Consider the following 16,827-nt stretch of genomic DNA (forward strand, 5'->3'; position numbering starts at 1 on the left):
TTCTGAACCCTGGGCTCTGGCTCCCTGCCCCTGACCTTGGCCCCAGGAGGAACACCCCATTGCAGAGGGGCAGCCCGAGGTAGCAGGAAAGGCTCCGGGCTCTGCAGACAGAGTCCAGTTCCATCAATTCTTACTTCTGCGACCTTGACCAAGAAGCATCTGTTTCTCTAAGCCTGTTTTTTGTTCATTTGTTTTTTGTTTTTTGGGTTTGTGTGTGTGTGTGTGTCTTTAACACGGGGCAGGTGATAGACCTATATCTCACGCACAATACAGCGCAGGAGTGGTAAAAATGGTGTTGGTCTTGATAACGGTAATCTCTTTAAAATATACATCTGATCCTGTCACGACTGCCTGAAACCTTTCCGTGGCTCTTCATTGCACTTTGAATAAAATCCTACCTCTTCCTGAGGCCACCATGCCTGTCCAGGTTCTCCATGCTCACCATGTCCTGGCCGCTGGCTTGCCTCTCAGTTCAAGCCCTTCTTTGCAGCAGGGCCTTGCACTGGAATTGTTCCTCCTGGTTTTTCTCAACCCAAGCTCTAGGTCACCACGCCCTGATCCTTTTCTTCATAGCTCCCAGTACATAATAGAGGTATTTGTTGCCGGGTGTGGGATCCGAGTGTGTTCTTGCCTCCACTTTTACCCCATCACCTGGCCCAGGGCCAGGTGCCTTGTGCCTCACTGCTGAATGGAATTCAGTGAACTCAAGGGTGCGCTGTCATTTGAGAAGTCTTTTCTAAATTTCAGAGGGTATTATTATTCGTCCTCCTTCCTGACTCAGTAACCTCTAATATCCTCTGCTCACCATGAGTTTGCTGTTTACTCCTGAAACATTTAGTATCCCAATCATGTGTGAGACATCATGCTAACTGCTGGAGAGGACAAAGAGAGGAGCAAGTCATGGCCCCTGCCCACGAGAAGGCTCCATCCAGGGCTGGAGACACCACAGGAACCTCATCTGAGGATGAGCTGGGAAGTGCTGCAGTGTCCCTCCACATCCTCTTCTCACTCCACATCGTCTCCAGGTGATTTCAGAGCCTCACAGGGTCTTAGGTGATTCCCTGACCTAATGTAACGCAGCTCTCTCCCACAGGACAAATTCTGAGCTCTTTATCTAAAATCAGCCTGGGGAGCTCTACCCACCACCAGTTCCTCCCATCAGGAAGTTTGCACAAGCCTCTTAGATAGCCTCATCCACCAGAGGACAGACAGCAGAAGCAAGTAGAACTACAATTCTGCAGCCTGTGGAAGGAAAACTACATTCACAGAAAGATAGACAAAATGAAAAGGCAGAGGACTTTGGACCAGATGAAAGAACAAGATAAAACCCCAGAAAAACAACTAAATGAAGTGGTGATAGGCAACCTTCCAGAAAAAGAATTCAGAATAACGATAGTGAAGATGATCCAGGACCTCGGAAAAAGAATGGAGGCAAAGATCGAGAATGCAAGAAATGTTTAACAAAGACCTAGAAGAATTAAAGGAAAAACAAACAGAGATGAATAATATAATAACTGAAATGAAAAATACACTAGAAGGAATCAATAGCAGAATAACTGAGGCAGAAGAATGGATAAGTGACCTGGAAGACAGAATGGTGGAATTCACTGTCACGGAACAGAATAAAGAAAAAAGAATGAAAAGAGGTTAAGACAGCCTAAGAGACCTCTGGGACAACATTAAATGCAACAACGTTCACATTATATGGGTCCCAGAAGGAGAAGAGAGAGAGAAAGGACCCGAGAAAATATTTGAAGAGATTATAGTCAAAAACTTCCCTAACATGGGAAAGGAAATAGCCACCCAAGTCCAGGAAGCACAGAGAGTCCCAGGCAGGATAAACCCAAGGAGAAACACGCTGAGGCACATAGTAATCAAATTGGCAAAAATTAAAGACAAAGAAAAAATTATTGAAAGCAACAAGGGAAAAACGACAAATAGCATACAAGGGAACTCCCATAAGGTTAACAGCTGATTTCTCAGCAGAAAATCTACAAGCCAGAAGGGAGTGGCAGGACATATTTAAAGTGATGAAAGGGAAGAACCTACAACCAAGATTACTCGACCTGGCAAGGATCTCATTCAGATTCCACGGAGAAATCAAAAGCTTAATAGGCAAGCAAAAGCTAAGAGAATTCAGCACCACCAAACCCGCTCTACAACAAATGCTAAAGGAACTTCTCTAAGTGGGAAACACAAGAGAAGAAAAGGACCTACAAAAACAAACCCACAACAATTAAGAAAATGGTAATAAGAACATACATATCAGTAATTACCTTAAACATGAATGGATTAAATGCTCCAACCAAAAGACACAGGCTCACTGAATGGATTCAAAAGCAAGACCCATACATATGCTGTCTACAAGAGACCCACTTCAGACCTAGGGACACATACAGACTGAAAGTGAGGGGATGGAAAAAGATATTCCATGCAAATGGAAATCAAAAGAAAGCTGAAGTAGCAATACTCATAGCAAATAAAATAGACTTTAAAATAAAGAAAGTTACAAGAGACAAGGAAGGACACTACATAATGATCAAGGGATCAATCCAAGAAGATATAATGATTATAAATATATATGCACCCAACATAGGAGCACCTCAATACATAAGGCAACTGCTAACAGCTATAAAAGAGGAAATCAACAGTAACACAATCATACTAGGGGAGTTTAACACCCCACTTTCACCAATGGACAGATCATCCAAAATGAAAATTAATAAGGAAACACAAGCTTTAAATGACACAATAGACCAGATAGATTTAATTGATATTTACAGGACATTCCATCCAAAAACAGGAGATTACACTTTCTTCTCAAGTGCACATGGAACATTCTCCAGGATAGATCACACCTTGGGTCACAAATCAAGCCTTGGTAAATTTAAGAAAATTGAAATCATGTCAAGCATCTTTTCTGACCACAATGCTATGAGATTAGAAATCAATTACAGGGAAAAAAAATGAAAAAAACACAAACACATGGAGGCTAAACAATACATTACTGAATAACCAAGAGATCACTGAAGAAATCAAAGAGGAAATCAAAAAATACCTAGAGACAAATTACAGTGAAAACACGACGATCCAAAACCTATGGGATACAGCAAAAGCAGTTTTAACAGGGAAGTTTATAGCAATACAATCCTACCTCAAGAAACAAGAAACATCTCAAGTAAACAATCTAACCTTACACCTAAAGGACCTAGAGAAAGAAGAACAAACAAAACCCCAAGTTAGTAGAAGGAAAGAAATCATAAATATCAGAGCAGAAGTAAGTGAAATAAAAACAAAGAAAACAATAGCAAAGATCAATAAAACTATAAGCTTGTTCTTTGAGAAGATAAACAAAATTGATAAACCATTAGCCAGACACACCAAGAAAAAGAGGGAGAGGACTCAAATCAATAAAATTAGAAATGAAAACGGAGAAGTTACAACAGACACCGCAGAAATACAAAGTATCCTAGGAGACTACTACAAGCAACTCTATGCCAATAAAACGGACAACCTGGAAGAAATGGACAATTCTTAGAAAGGCATAACCTTCCAAGACTGAACCAGGAAGAAACAGAAAATATGAACAGACCAATTACAAGTAATGAAATTGAAACTGTGATTAAAAGTCTTCCAACAAACAAAAGTCCAGGACCAGATGGCTTCACAGGTGAATTCTATCAAACATTTAGAGAAGAGCTAACACCCATCCTTCCCAAATGCTTCCAAAAATTGCAGAGGAAGGAAAACTCCCAAACTCATTCTATGAGGCCACCATCACCCTGATACCAAAGCAGACAAACATACTACAAAAAAAGAAAATTACAGACCAATATCACTGATGAATATAGATGCAAAAATCCTCAAATAAAATACAAGCAAACAGAATCCAACAAAACATTAAAGGATCATGGGCTTCCCTGGTGGCGCAGTGATTGAGAGTCTGCCTGCCGATGCAGGGGACACAGGTTCGTGCCCCGGACCGGGAAGATCGCACGTGCCGCGGAGCGGCTGGGCCCGTGAGCCATGGCCGCTGAGCCTGCGTGTCCGGAGCCTGTGCTCCTCAACGGGAGAGGCTGCAGCGGTGAGAGGCCCGCGTACCGCAAAAAAAAAAAAAAAAAAAAAAAAATTAAAGGATCATACACCATAATCAAGTGGGGTTTATCCAAGGGATGCAAGGTTCCTTCAGTATATGCAAATCAATCAATGCGATACACCATATTAACAAATTGAAGAAGAAAAACCATATGATCATCTCAATAGATGCAGAAAAAGCTCTTGAAAAAATTCAACACACATTCATGATAAAAACTCTCCAGAAAGTGGGCATAGAGGGAACCTACCTCAACATAATAAAGGCCATATACGACAAACCCACAGAAAACATCATTCTCAATGGTGAAAAACTGAAACCATTTTCTCTAAAATCAGGATGTCCACTCTTGCCACTATTATTCAACATAGTTTTGGAAGTCCTAGCCACAGAAATCAGAGAAGAAAAAGAAATAAAAGGAATATAAATTGGAAAGAGGAAGTAAAACTGTCACTATTTGCAGATGACATAGTACCATACATAAAGAATCCTAAAGATGCCACTAGAAAACTACTAGAGCTAATCAATGAATTTGGTAAGGTTGCAGGATACAAAATTAATGCACAGAAATATCTTGCATTCCTATACACTAACAATGAAAGATCAGAATGAGAAATTAAGGAAACAATCCCATTCACCACCGCAACAAAAAGAATAAAATACCTAGGAATAAACCTACCTAGGGAGACAAAAAACCTGTACTCAGAAAACTATAAGACACTGATGAAAGAAATCAAAGACGACACAAACAGATGGAGAGATATACCATGTTCTTGGATTGGAAGAATCAACACTATGAAAATGACTACACTACCCAAAGCAATCTACAGATTCAATGCAATCCTTATCAAATTACCAGTGGCATTTTTTACAGAACTAGAACAAAAAATCTTAAAATTTTGTATAGAGACACAAAAGACCCCGAATAGCCAAAGCAGTCTTGAGGGAAAAAAATGGAGCTGGAGAAATCAGACTCCCTGACTTCAGACTATACTACAAAGCTACAGTAATCAGGACAATATGGTACCAGCACAAAAACAGAAATATAGATCAATGGAACAGGAGAGAAAGCCCAGAGATAAACCCACGCATCTATGGTCAACTAATCTATGACAAAGGAGGCAAGGATATACAATGGAGAAAAGGCAATCTCTTCAATAAGTGGTGCTGGGAAAACTGGACAGCTACATGTAAAAGAATGAAATTAGAACACTCCCTAACACCATACACAAAAATAAACTCAAAATGGATTAGAGACCTAAATGTAAGACTGGACACTATAAAACTCTTAGAGGAAAACATAGGAAGAACACTCTTTGACATAAATCACAGCAAGATCTTTTTTGATCCACCTCCTAGAGAAATGGAAATAAAACAAAAATAAACAAATGGGACCTAATGAAACTTAAAAGCTTTTGCACAGCAAAGGAAACCATAAGCAAGGCGAAAAGACAACCCTCTGAATGGGAGAAAATATTTGTAAACGAAACAACTGACAAAGGGTTAATCTTCAAAATATACAAGCAGCTCATGCAGCTCAATATCAGAAACAACAAACAACCCAATCCAAAAATGGGCAGAAGAACTGAATAGACATTTCTCCAGAGAATATATACAGATTGCCAACAAACACATGAAAGGATGCTCAACATCACTAATTAGAGAAATGCAAATCAAAACTACAATGAGGTATCACTTCACAGTGGTCAGAATGGCCATCACCAAAAAGTCTACAAGGAATAAATGCTGGAGAGGGTGTGGAGATACGGGAACCCTCTTGCACTGTTGGTGGGAATGTAAATTGATACAGCCACTATGGAGAACAGTATGGAGGTTTCTTAAAAAACTAAAAACAGAACTACCATATGACCCAGCAATCCCACTACTGGACATATACCCTGAGAAAACCATAATTCAGAAAGAGACATGTACCCCAATGTTCATTGCAACACTATTTACAATATCCAGGACATGGAAGCAATCTAAGTGTCCATCCATAGGTGAATGGATAAAGAAGATGTGGCATATATATACAATGGAATATTAGTCAGCCATAAAAAGAAACAAAATTGAGTTATTTGTAGTGAGGTGGGTGGACCTAGAGTTTGTCATACAGAGTGAAGTAAGTCAGAAAGAGGAAAACAAATACCATGTGCTAACACATATATATGGAATCTAAAAAAATAAATAAAAAGGTTCTGATGAACCTAGGGGCAGGACAGGAATAAAGATGCAGAAGTAGAGAACGGACTTGAGGACATGGGGAGGGGGAAGGGTAAGCTGAGATGAAGTGAGAGTAGCATTGACATATATACACTACCAAATGTAAAATAGATAGCTAGTAGGAAGCAGCTGCATAGTACAGGGAGATATAAAAAGAAAAAAAAAATCATCCTGGGTTTTTTCACCAGTGTGTCTCACAGGCACAAATGCAACAAAATCTAAAACTGAATCCATCTCTCCTAAACAATTCAGTGATATTTCAGATAAAAGCATAGCTTATTGAGGTAATGTTGCTGAGAAACCATCTTACCGTTTGGAGGGAAAATTTTTACACCAGAAGACATTCCAGGAGGATAAAAGATTTATTTTTTAATTAATTAATTAATCAATCTTATTTTTGGCTGCATTGGGTCTTCGTTGCTGTTCACAGGCTGTTCTCTAGTTGCGGCGAGCAGGGGCTACTCTTCGTTGCAGTGCGCGGGCTTCTCATTGCAGTGGCTTCTCTTGCTGCGGAGCCCGGGCTCTAGGTGCATGGGCTCAGTAGTTGTGGCTCTTGGGCTCTAGAGCACAGGCTCAGTAGTTGTGGCACATGGGCTTAGCTGCCCCTCCGCAGGTGGGATCTTCCCAGGCCAGGGCTTGAACCCGTGTCCCCTGCATTTGCAGGCAGATTCTTAACCACTGCACCACCAGGGAAGTCCCTAAAAGATTTAAGCATAAACAATTTAGTCATGTAAAGACTTTGAATATTTTTGTAAGTGAACTGGGGAGTCCTTGGAGGATTTTAAACAGAGGAGTGACATGGTCTGATGTTGTAGCAGGATCACTCTAGCCACAGTAAGGGAAGAGACCTGCGAGACTGTATTTCAGTAAACTGCATCCCAGAGCTGCTGCTGGGAAGTGAGCCATCACCCCTGTGTCTTCCTGCTGGCTGCTTTCAAGGTCTTCTCTTTGTCTCTGATGCCCTGCAAATTCATTATGATATGTTTAGGCATGGATCTGTTTTTATTTATCCAACTTGAGATTTGATGATCTCAGTGACTCTGAAGTGTGTTGTCTTCCAAGAATTCTTGAGGATACTGACAGTGTCTCTTTCCCATATTCTCTATCATTTTCTTATGTGACTTCACATAGACATGTATTAGACTTTCTCTCTCTATCCTTCACACCTCAAATCCTTTCTTTCAACTATCCCATCTCTTTTTTTTCCAGTTATATATATTTTTATTAAAAATTTTTTTTACTGAAATATAGTTGATTTACAATATTGTGTAAGTTTCAGATGTACAGCACAGTGATTCAGTTATACATATATACATATATTCTTTTTCAGATTCTTTTCCCTTATAGGTTATTATGTAATATTGAGTAGAGTTCCCTGTGCTATACAGTAGGCCCTTGTTGGCTATCTATTTTATACATAGTAGTGTGTATTTGTTAATTCCAGCCTCCTAATTTATTCCTGCCCACACCCACTTATTCCATCTCTTTTAATCTCTGGACTACATTGTGAATGTTCTGTTTTTTCACATCTATCTTCCCTTTCATGATTTTTCTCTTCAAGTGTGTCAGATCTATTGTTTATTCTTTTTTTAAATTGTTTTAAATTTCAATCATTTTAGTTTTCATTACTAGGAATTTTATTGTATTCTTTTCCAAATCTGCTTTACCAGTCCTTAGATTATGTTTTTCCTTCTTCCTTGTTTCTTGTTGTCCAAGATTTTTAAAAAAATTTTCTGTAAACATGTTATGAATACTTATTTTTTAACTTGTGACAAAATACACATAAAATTTACCATCTTAACCATTTTAAGTGTACATTTCCGTAGCGTTAAGTAATTCACATTGTTGTGCACCCAATCTCCAGAATTCTTTCCATCCTGCAAAACTGCCAAATACTTATTTTTAAACAGTGAAACCACAAAAATACTTGAAGAAACTATAGGTGAATATTTTTAAAATTAATTAATTTATTTATTTTTGGTTGCATTGGGTCTTCATTGGCCCCCGTTGCTGCGCGCGGGCTTTCTCTAGTTGGGACAAGCTGGGGCTATTCTTTGTTGCGGTGCACGGGCTTTTCATTGCGGTGGCTTCTCTTGTTGCAGAGCACAGGCTCTAGAGCGCAGGCTCAGTAGTTGTGGCGCATGGGCTTAGTTGCCCCGCGGCATGTGGAATCTTCCCGGACCAGGGCTCAACCCCACCAGGGCTCAACCCCGTGTCCCCTGCATTGGCAGGCATCGATTGTTAACCGCTGCACCACCTGGGAAGTCCCTAGGTGAATATTTATATGATATTCAGATGTGGAGTGACTTTTTAAGCATTGTACCAAAGTCTGAAACCATAAAGATTTGACTACAAAGAAATGTGGAAAAAAAGTGAAACTTCTTCGAAATACTATTTAAATTGAACAAATGAAAAAAAAACTGGGAGAAATTCTTGAAAAATATGTGACAAAGGGTTAATAGCTTTAATACATAGAGTAATTTCAAATCAATAAGAAAAAACTTAATAGGACAACAGGTAATGGAAGTGAATTTATAAAAGAAGGAACACAAACGCCTAAAAAGAAAAACTATTTAACCACAGAAGTAATCAAGAAAAGCAAATCAAAAGAGCAATGAGATTAATATTTCTTATCTATCAGACTGAGAAAAATGAATATCCAATGTCGGCAGGGTTAATAATGAGGAAGCGAGCCTTGTTGATAACAGCTGACCAGAATGTAATTGATAACGCCTTCCAGAAGTCAATGTGGCATGTGTCAAAAACCTAAAAATGTGTACTTTGTTACTCAACAATTACACTGACAGGACTTCGTCCTAAGGAAAATATTTGAGAAGTGTGCAGGTGTGTGGCATCGTTAGTTATAATAGTGAAAAAATTCTAAAATATATATCCAGTCATAGAGTGTTGATTAAACCATCAGCGGACTACTACGTAGTCATTACAATTGAAGGTATTAATTAACAAGAAGAGATTCATGATGTATTAGTAAATGAAAAAAACAGGTTTCCAAACATCATACCATAACGTACATACAAAACATCCCATTTTTGTTAAAAAATACACTTCCTTTGAGTTTGTAAGAATATATACCAAAATGTTAATAGCGATCCTTCGGTTGATGGGATTCTATTTTTATTCTTTTATTATTATTGTTATTGCAGTTATTATTATTTCGTCTGGTTTCTCTTTCCCCCCCTCAAAGAGCATATATTATTTACATAATAATAAGTTACCGACGGGAAACAAAAGAAACACGTAGCGACTTTCTAAACGGCCTGCCCACGCAATAAAAGTGACCATTTATTGATAAAGCACGCAGTGTCAGAAGCCCCCAGCGGCGGTTTCCACGTGCGTTCGTCCTCAAGGAAGCCAGGGTTCGCGGTCGCCCGGAGACGCCAGTCCCTCAGGCACCGCCGAGGCCACCTCAGGCAGCGCGCGGGTCCTGACAGGGGGCGGGGCACGGCAGCCCGGAAGAGACGCCGCGCCGCACATACTCCTTCCTTTCCAGCTCCGGCCCCGGACCCAGCAGCCGTCGCGGTTAGTTCCTCGGGAGTTCGGGTTCCATCGGTCTCCATCCTGGCCTTCTCGCCGCCGTAGTCGTTGCTCTTCCCCGGGGTTGTGGCGGAGGCTGCTCGCTCCCGCTCCCCTCCCGTCCATTTTTGAGCAATGAGAGGAGCCAGGGGCGCACTTCGCTGGGTAGTGGGGCCCTGGCAGGCGAAGATTGGCGTCCCGATAGTGGAAGGCGGAGGGGAGAGGAAGATGAAGCTTTTGCGTGGCGGGGAAGATCCGGGCGAGGCTAGGGAGACTGTGCTCCTCTTGCACGCTGTTTTTCGGGGCAGAACCCCGCACCCTGAGTTGCCTCTTTGCCTGGTCATGGAAGTTTAGTTTGGGAGAAGAGTGGTAGGCTGTGGAGGTTTCAGCCCTTTGGTTTGGGGTCAGCGGCCTGTCATGAATCGAGGGCTTTCCTCTGGGTCATTCCCGCGCACCTGAAGGTACCGCCGCGCCCATTCCGCATTAGGTACTGTTGCTGATGGTCCCCAAATAGTCCGAGCGTACAGGGTCTGCTTCCTGTTTTATACCTTTGTTGTGAGTGTGAAAGTCTTGCAGCGAGTATGTACCTCCATCGTTTTATTTTAACGTCCTGGCAATTTCTCACCTGAATCGTGTTTTCGAGGGTGGGGGAGGGAACTAGTCACTGTTGGATTTAAGTTAGCGGAGTTTGAATTCTTGTTTTTCATGGTGTGTTTGAGATTTCAGTCCATTGGACAGCGATTTGTGTGTGTGTGTGTGGTCTTTGGGGGTGATGAACTGGGTTACTGGCCCGTGGCCACACTGCTCAAAAATGCTCTTGATAATCGCTTCCTTCTTGCAGATGTTGATGCCTAAGAAGAACCGGATTGCCATTTATGAACTCCTTTTTAAGGAGGGAGTGATGGTGGCCAAGAAGGACGTCCACATGCCTAAGCACCCCGAGCTGGCAGACAAGAATGTGCCCAATCTTCATGTCATGAAGGCCATGCAGGTAGCGGGGGTGGGGGGGTGGCTGCTGGAGTGGGGTGCAGATGGAGGGATTTTCCGCTGGTGTTCAAGGCAAATTCCAAGGAGAAGTCAGGACAGCCAGAGCTGCTTGCTGCCTTGAAGGGCTGTGAGGTAGATACACCGTGAAAATTTGTCTACTGTGAAGTTGAGCTTCCCATTTGCACTGCTTTTCTAGCCTCTAGTTATGTCTTAACCGTGGTTTTCTGTCTTACAGTCTCTCAAATCACGAGGCTACGTGAAGGAACAGTTTGCCTGGAGACATTTCTACTGGTACCTAACCAACGAGGGTATCCAGTATCTCCGGGATTACCTTCACCTGCCCCCTGAAATCGTGCCTGCCACCCTGCGCCGCAGTCGTCCTGAGACTGGCAGGCCGCGGCCCAAAGGTATAGTGCCCACATAATGCCTCTGAAGGCATTCTCTGAAGTTGCTCTTTCTGGGGAGAGAGGTGAAACAGTGGTTTTTTTGTGTGTGGGGCATGGAGGTGGTCTTAGTAATATAACATTGGAATCAGCTCTTGAGGGACTCTGACACGCACGACCTAGGTCAAGTCCTAGAACCTTTAATGGAACTGGACTCAGGTCTTTAGGCAATCCCTAGAAATGGCATTAAACACAGGATATTAGTCTGTGGCAAGATAAATGTGATAGAGTATTACTGAAATTTTCTCCTGAAATTTTTCCAGTAGAGCGAGGTGCTTATCCCCCCCAAGAAGTCCAAAGCAAAGCTGTTTACCATGTGAAATAAATGAAGAGTTGTCTAGAGTTTCTTGGCAGTGGGAGCAGAAATAATCACGACAGATAGGGGAGAATGGATGTAGAGAGTGCGTGTGTGTATATTAGCAGTGTGCAAGGGGTCTGTGTGTGGGGAATTACCTTCTGACTCGAGGTCATTGTTGGCTTACAGTTGGCATTTTTCAGGGCTATGGTTCCTTTTCCTTAGGTTTTGAAAAAATTTGTCACTGGAACTTTGTAGAAAGAGCAGTTTGTGAGTTTGATGAGGTAAGATGCAGAGATTTCTAAAAACAGATGATAATCAGACTGTCAGGTTCCCTGGAATAGCACTTCGTGGAGCTCAGGAATCTGCATTTTTTATGAAAGCTCCCTAGGTGGTTAGGCAGGATTACATATCTTTAGAGCAAAGGTTCTTCACTGCATCTTGGAATCTTTGGGGGCATGGGAGTGTTGCCAATGCCATTGTTTGTTCCCACACAGATTCCAGTTTGCCATAGGTGGGGCCTGGCGTTTATTTACTTTGACCACTTACTACAGATTCAATCTAAAAAAGTCCATTTTCAAATCATGAACTCTATAGGTAATTTTCCAGCATAACAAGGTAGAGAGAATACTAAATTAACCTTTCAGTGTTCATGAGAATGTTATCCCACAGCCTAGTGAGACGCGAGGAGGAGCTAGAGGATTCTCAGTGGCTTCTATATTTATATACTTATATTGGAGGTGGGGCTTGCAGCTTATGGTGTCTCCTTTCCTGTTTGCACAGGAAGTTTTCCATTTCAGAGATGGGTCAGGTTCAAAATTTTGGCTATTCAAATGTTTGTAGAAATGGGTGGATTTCTTAATTTGCCAAGGAATTGGAAAATGTGTGTTTATGCTGAGAAATACAGAAGAAAGCAAACTTTTTGCAGGTGTACGACATTTTAATTAAGATGTGCGTTTTCCTAGGTCTTAGAGGAGCCAAAACGTCAGCGATGGCAGGTTTCTACCTGACTGTTGTGGGTGTAGGAGTTCCTGTCCCCATTAACCCATCATAACTAAGTGTTGCCCAGTGAGAATGGAGAGCAGTTCGTTCTTTTGGCCTGAAGGGAACAGAGTTCCCACGTTGCCCTGTGTTCATACTGTGGTTTAATTTGTGTAGGTCTGGAAGGAGAGCGACCTGCAAGACTCACAAGAGGGGAAGCCGACAGAGACACCTACAGACGAAGCGCTGTGCCCTGTGAGTAGCATCATCTGTATCTGGGTATTGAGGTAGAATCTTGGGATTCTACTCTGGCTGGGGCTCGGCCCTTGTAGATGCCAAGGTAACCAGTAAAGATCCTCCGTTTCATCTCAGATCATCTCCAGCTGGAGTCCTTTGTACTTCTTGTCTTATGCAGGGATGGGGATTAGAAGGAAAGCCCTTTGAGCTGGGGACACCGAAGACTTTAGTTGAAGACCTTTAGAGCAAAACTGAAGACTTTTAGGAAAGCAACATGCTTTCTTTGTTTTGTAGTTGTGCTTGAGGGCAGGGCCCACTCACATCACCTTTGTTGCTTTTTTATTGCAAAAATAGTACAAAATCTTATTTTTAAATAGCACATGTTTGCCCTGATGGGAACAACAGACGTCTGTTCATTCAACAGATATATACTGAGTGCCTGTGGTATGCCAGACACGATTCTAGGAACTGGGGGGCTAGTAGTGTACATGAGAGACAAAAGGCCCTTCTCTTGTTGAACTTGCATTTTAGTAGTAGGGGGTGGATAAACAAAAATAAGTATATATCATGTCCATCGTGGGTGCAATGGGGGCGGGGGGTGTGCAGCTTCCAATTGGATTTTTAGGGAAAGTTCTGTCGAAGTGAGATTGAAGCAAACATTTGCAGGAGGTGAGGCTACCTGGGGGAAGAGCATTACAGGCAAAGGTCCTATGGGGAAGGCACCTGACTTGTCAGCAGAAGATAGTGGGAGAGTCAGATAAGGATGTAGGTCTCATAGTTCTGTGGGCCATGGTATGACTTGGGATTTTACTCCGGAATAAGGTGGGGAGCCATTCAATTTGTTTTAAAGAGACTCTGTCCTTGCTGCAGAAGCAGTTAATTGTGATATAAAAGAAAGGTGTAAAGGGAATTTTTACTAACTTCTACTGCTCTTGCCTCCTACTTGTGGTGCCTGATTCTTCAGGTGTGAGAAGTGAGCGATTAACCTAAATAGCTTATAGGATAGTAGTAAGAAAGATTTCCTCCAGCAAACAGGCTCTCAGTTCAGAGAAAGTTCGTCATCGCTTTTATTAGAAGTCAAACCACACAAGGAGTCAGCCAGAGGATGTGACAGTTGGTCCCCAAGTTGAGGGTGGGGGAGTGAGCATTTCAGGGAGAGATCGGCATGGACAAAGGTACAGAGTTGGGGAGGATACTGTGGCTCTGGTCAAAGGGCCAGGAGGTGAGCAGACAGGAGCCTGTGGTGGGTGTGGTCAGAAATGGGCCAAAGGTGGGCTCCGATTTGAATAAGATTTACTGAAACCGCACTGACTATTAGCCCTGCCCCTCAAATGTGAATTGTAAAATTTCCTAGTGGTCACATTTAAAGCAAATAGAAATGGTTTATGTGTATATTAATTTTTTTAATCCCAGGTATTTTGAAATGTTATTTTAATATGTAACCTGTATAAACATTAATGAGATATTTTGCATTCTCTTAAGTCTTGAAATCTGATGGGTAGTTTGCACACATCTCAATTTGGGCTAGTGGGTGACATAATAGGACGGAGCAGCACTAGATCTTTCATCTTGTTTGCCACTTTCCCTTAGTCATAATAAAGTTGCTTTTTGCTTCTGTGGGCCCTTCACCTCTTAGTTCCCCCTTCATTGAGCTCCCTCTGAGCTAGGTGCTGGTCTGAAGCATGGAAGTAACTCAGTGATGGGAAGTGCTGTATAGGAAGTGCACATAATCCAGACTTCATGGTCAAGGCAGCCTCCCTGGAGGATGCAATAGTTTGGGCTGTGAGTTTTGTAAGGTGACTTAAGGAAGGCTGCCCCAGGAGAGGGATGGGGCAGAGGTGGCTCAGAAGATGTCTCCCCACTGCAGGTTGTAATTTACTTGTACTTCATGGTACCTTTGCTGACATGGCTTTTCTTGCAAGATTGGGCTGGGTGACTTGTCCTTGTTCTGTAGTGGATCAGATCATATGATGAATCTAAATCGGTGTTTCTCATTCCAGCTGGTGCCGACAAGAAAGCCGAGGCCGGGGCTGGGTCAGCAACCGAATTCCAGTTTGTAAGTATCCCCTTTTTGCTCTTCATGAGCAGTCACTATTCTGGTCTCAGCCCTTTGGATCTGCATATTCAGAGATGCAGTATAGTGTGGTGGGTCCCACCCCTCTTCCCTTCCAGATAGGTTTTTATATTAAGGCACAGTATGCAAACATCTGTGAATATATAAATTACTGAAACACGTCTCACAGATCAATACTACATGAGGCATAGTGGTATTTTCTAGTTCATTAATGGCCATCATAGGCTCCCTGGATTAGTTTCATGAACCAAAACAGGGTTGAAACCTGAACACTGGGGATTGAGCAGGCTCTAGACTCCAGATGGTGTGATCTTCGGCAGGTGCCCCTCTGTGCCTGTTACCTCATCTATAAAGTAGTAGCTGTCTCAAGGTAGTTGTGAGACTAGTTAATCCAAGTAAAGGATTAACCCCGGGGATGGTGTATCACTGTTGGGACAGCAGCTGTCCTGGGCAGCAGGAAATGGGCCTAGGAGGTGAACGTGGCCCCAGAGCCTGTAAGAGGCAGGGCTGGGTTCTCTGAGCCCTTACATATGGGGACCTCTCCAGTGATGATGAGGCCTGCTGCCCGGCATACCACTTATGCTGATGTCATGTGCTTTCTCTTGCAGAGAGGCGGATTTGGTCGTGGACGTGGTCAGCCACCTCAGTAAAGTTTGGAAGAGATTGTTTTGTGTTGAATAAACGTGTAGCCAGAAAAAATTAATCTTGTGTGCCCTGTTTTGTGCGTTATGTAGCCTGAACAGGACTGGTTTAAGGATCAGAGTGTTAAGTGGGGTAAGAGCGGATTGGTTTTGGGTGTTGTCCTTATCCAGGGTGACATCACTTGTTGCTGTTAGAGCTGCAGTACTTGGCTTTGACCTGGGCCCTCTTTGCTCCAGCATAAGCCTCCCTGTGGGGTCCTGTCCAGTGTGGTTAACCGTTCTGGGAGGTGGTTGGAAAGCTGGGCGTCTTTACCACACCAGCCATGCTGGCTCAGTTGCTATTCTGGACCTGGAATTATTAATCTTCAAAGCTCAGGGTTTTCAAGAATCAGGGAGAAAACATTGCACAAAAACACCCTAAAGGGACTGCCCAGCCTCCCGCCAGGAATACTAGACAACTGGAGGTCTTGCTATACCAGGGCTCCTTGAAAATAGGAAATCCACTGTCCCATTTTCCTGGGGTTTGTCAGTGATGAGCTGGCATACGACATGAGTACATGAGCAAGAACAGTGTGTTAGTTTTTCTCTTGGTGGGGCCAAGTGTCATGTAAGTATCCAGAGGGGTTTGATGGGACCATTTCTGTGGGCCTGCACTGGAAACACCACCTGCCTGGTGCAGTGCCAGTAAGTGAGCCTTGAAGGTGCAGCCCAGTAAGAGTCCAGGGGCACAAGCCTGCAGGCAAGTTTGCTGGCTGAGATACCAACTTTGACTTGCAGGTCAAACCTGGGCTGCTGATGGTTGCAGTAAATCTGCACTTCCTGCTCAGAGGTCAAAGCTTTTGAGGCAGCAACTCTGGGTCAACCAGCAGGCCCACCAAGGTAAGGAAAGCCAGCAAGATGGATAACTAATAGAAGTGGCTCTTCTTAAGGGGTATGGGGACTTGGGAATAATTTGTGGGGTACTATGGGCCAAGCATTGTATGGAGAAGGCAGATAATTAACCAGGTGAAACTGATAACTGATAAAAATCCTAAACTGCACAGGTGGTTTTGCACTGGTAACCACCTATTTCAGTCCTGACCGGCAGTTGTAATTTAGACCACAAGGTGGCAGCGGACAGCAGCCCTAACTGTGCACTTACACTTAGTCCTGGGAGGTGAGCTTTGTATTCTGAACTGCCAATGAGTAGAAGCTTGCTTTGGCAGAAGGAGGTGGTGTTGGGGGAAGCTGTTTCAGAGCAGCCTTGGCTGCCTTGCCAAAGATTGCTTTATATCCAATTTTTCTGCTGGCTCAAGTGATGTCAAGTGGTTTGCCTGTGT

At 42.8% G+C, this 16,827-nt stretch overlaps 1 protein-coding gene across 1 annotated transcript; it reads left to right on the forward strand.

Moving 5' to 3' along the window:
• The first annotated feature begins 9,727 nt into the window (after positions 1-9,727).
• RPS10 (ribosomal protein S10) lies at positions 9,728-15,566 on the forward strand. Its single transcript, XM_060021991.1, has 6 exons — positions 9,728-9,856; positions 10,692-10,841; positions 11,073-11,244; positions 12,734-12,811; positions 14,794-14,849; positions 15,476-15,566. The coding sequence occupies exons 2-6, from the start codon at positions 10,692-10,694 to the stop codon at positions 15,515-15,517; spliced, it is 498 nt and encodes a 165-aa protein (XP_059877974.1). The 5' UTR covers positions 9,728-9,856; the 3' UTR covers positions 15,518-15,566.
• The last annotated feature ends 1,261 nt before the right edge of the window (positions 15,567-16,827 follow it).

This window comes from Delphinus delphis, chromosome 10, assembly GCF_949987515.2.
Source record: "Delphinus delphis chromosome 10, mDelDel1.2, whole genome shotgun sequence".
Lineage (NCBI taxonomy): Eukaryota > Metazoa > Chordata > Mammalia > Artiodactyla > Delphinidae > Delphinus > Delphinus delphis.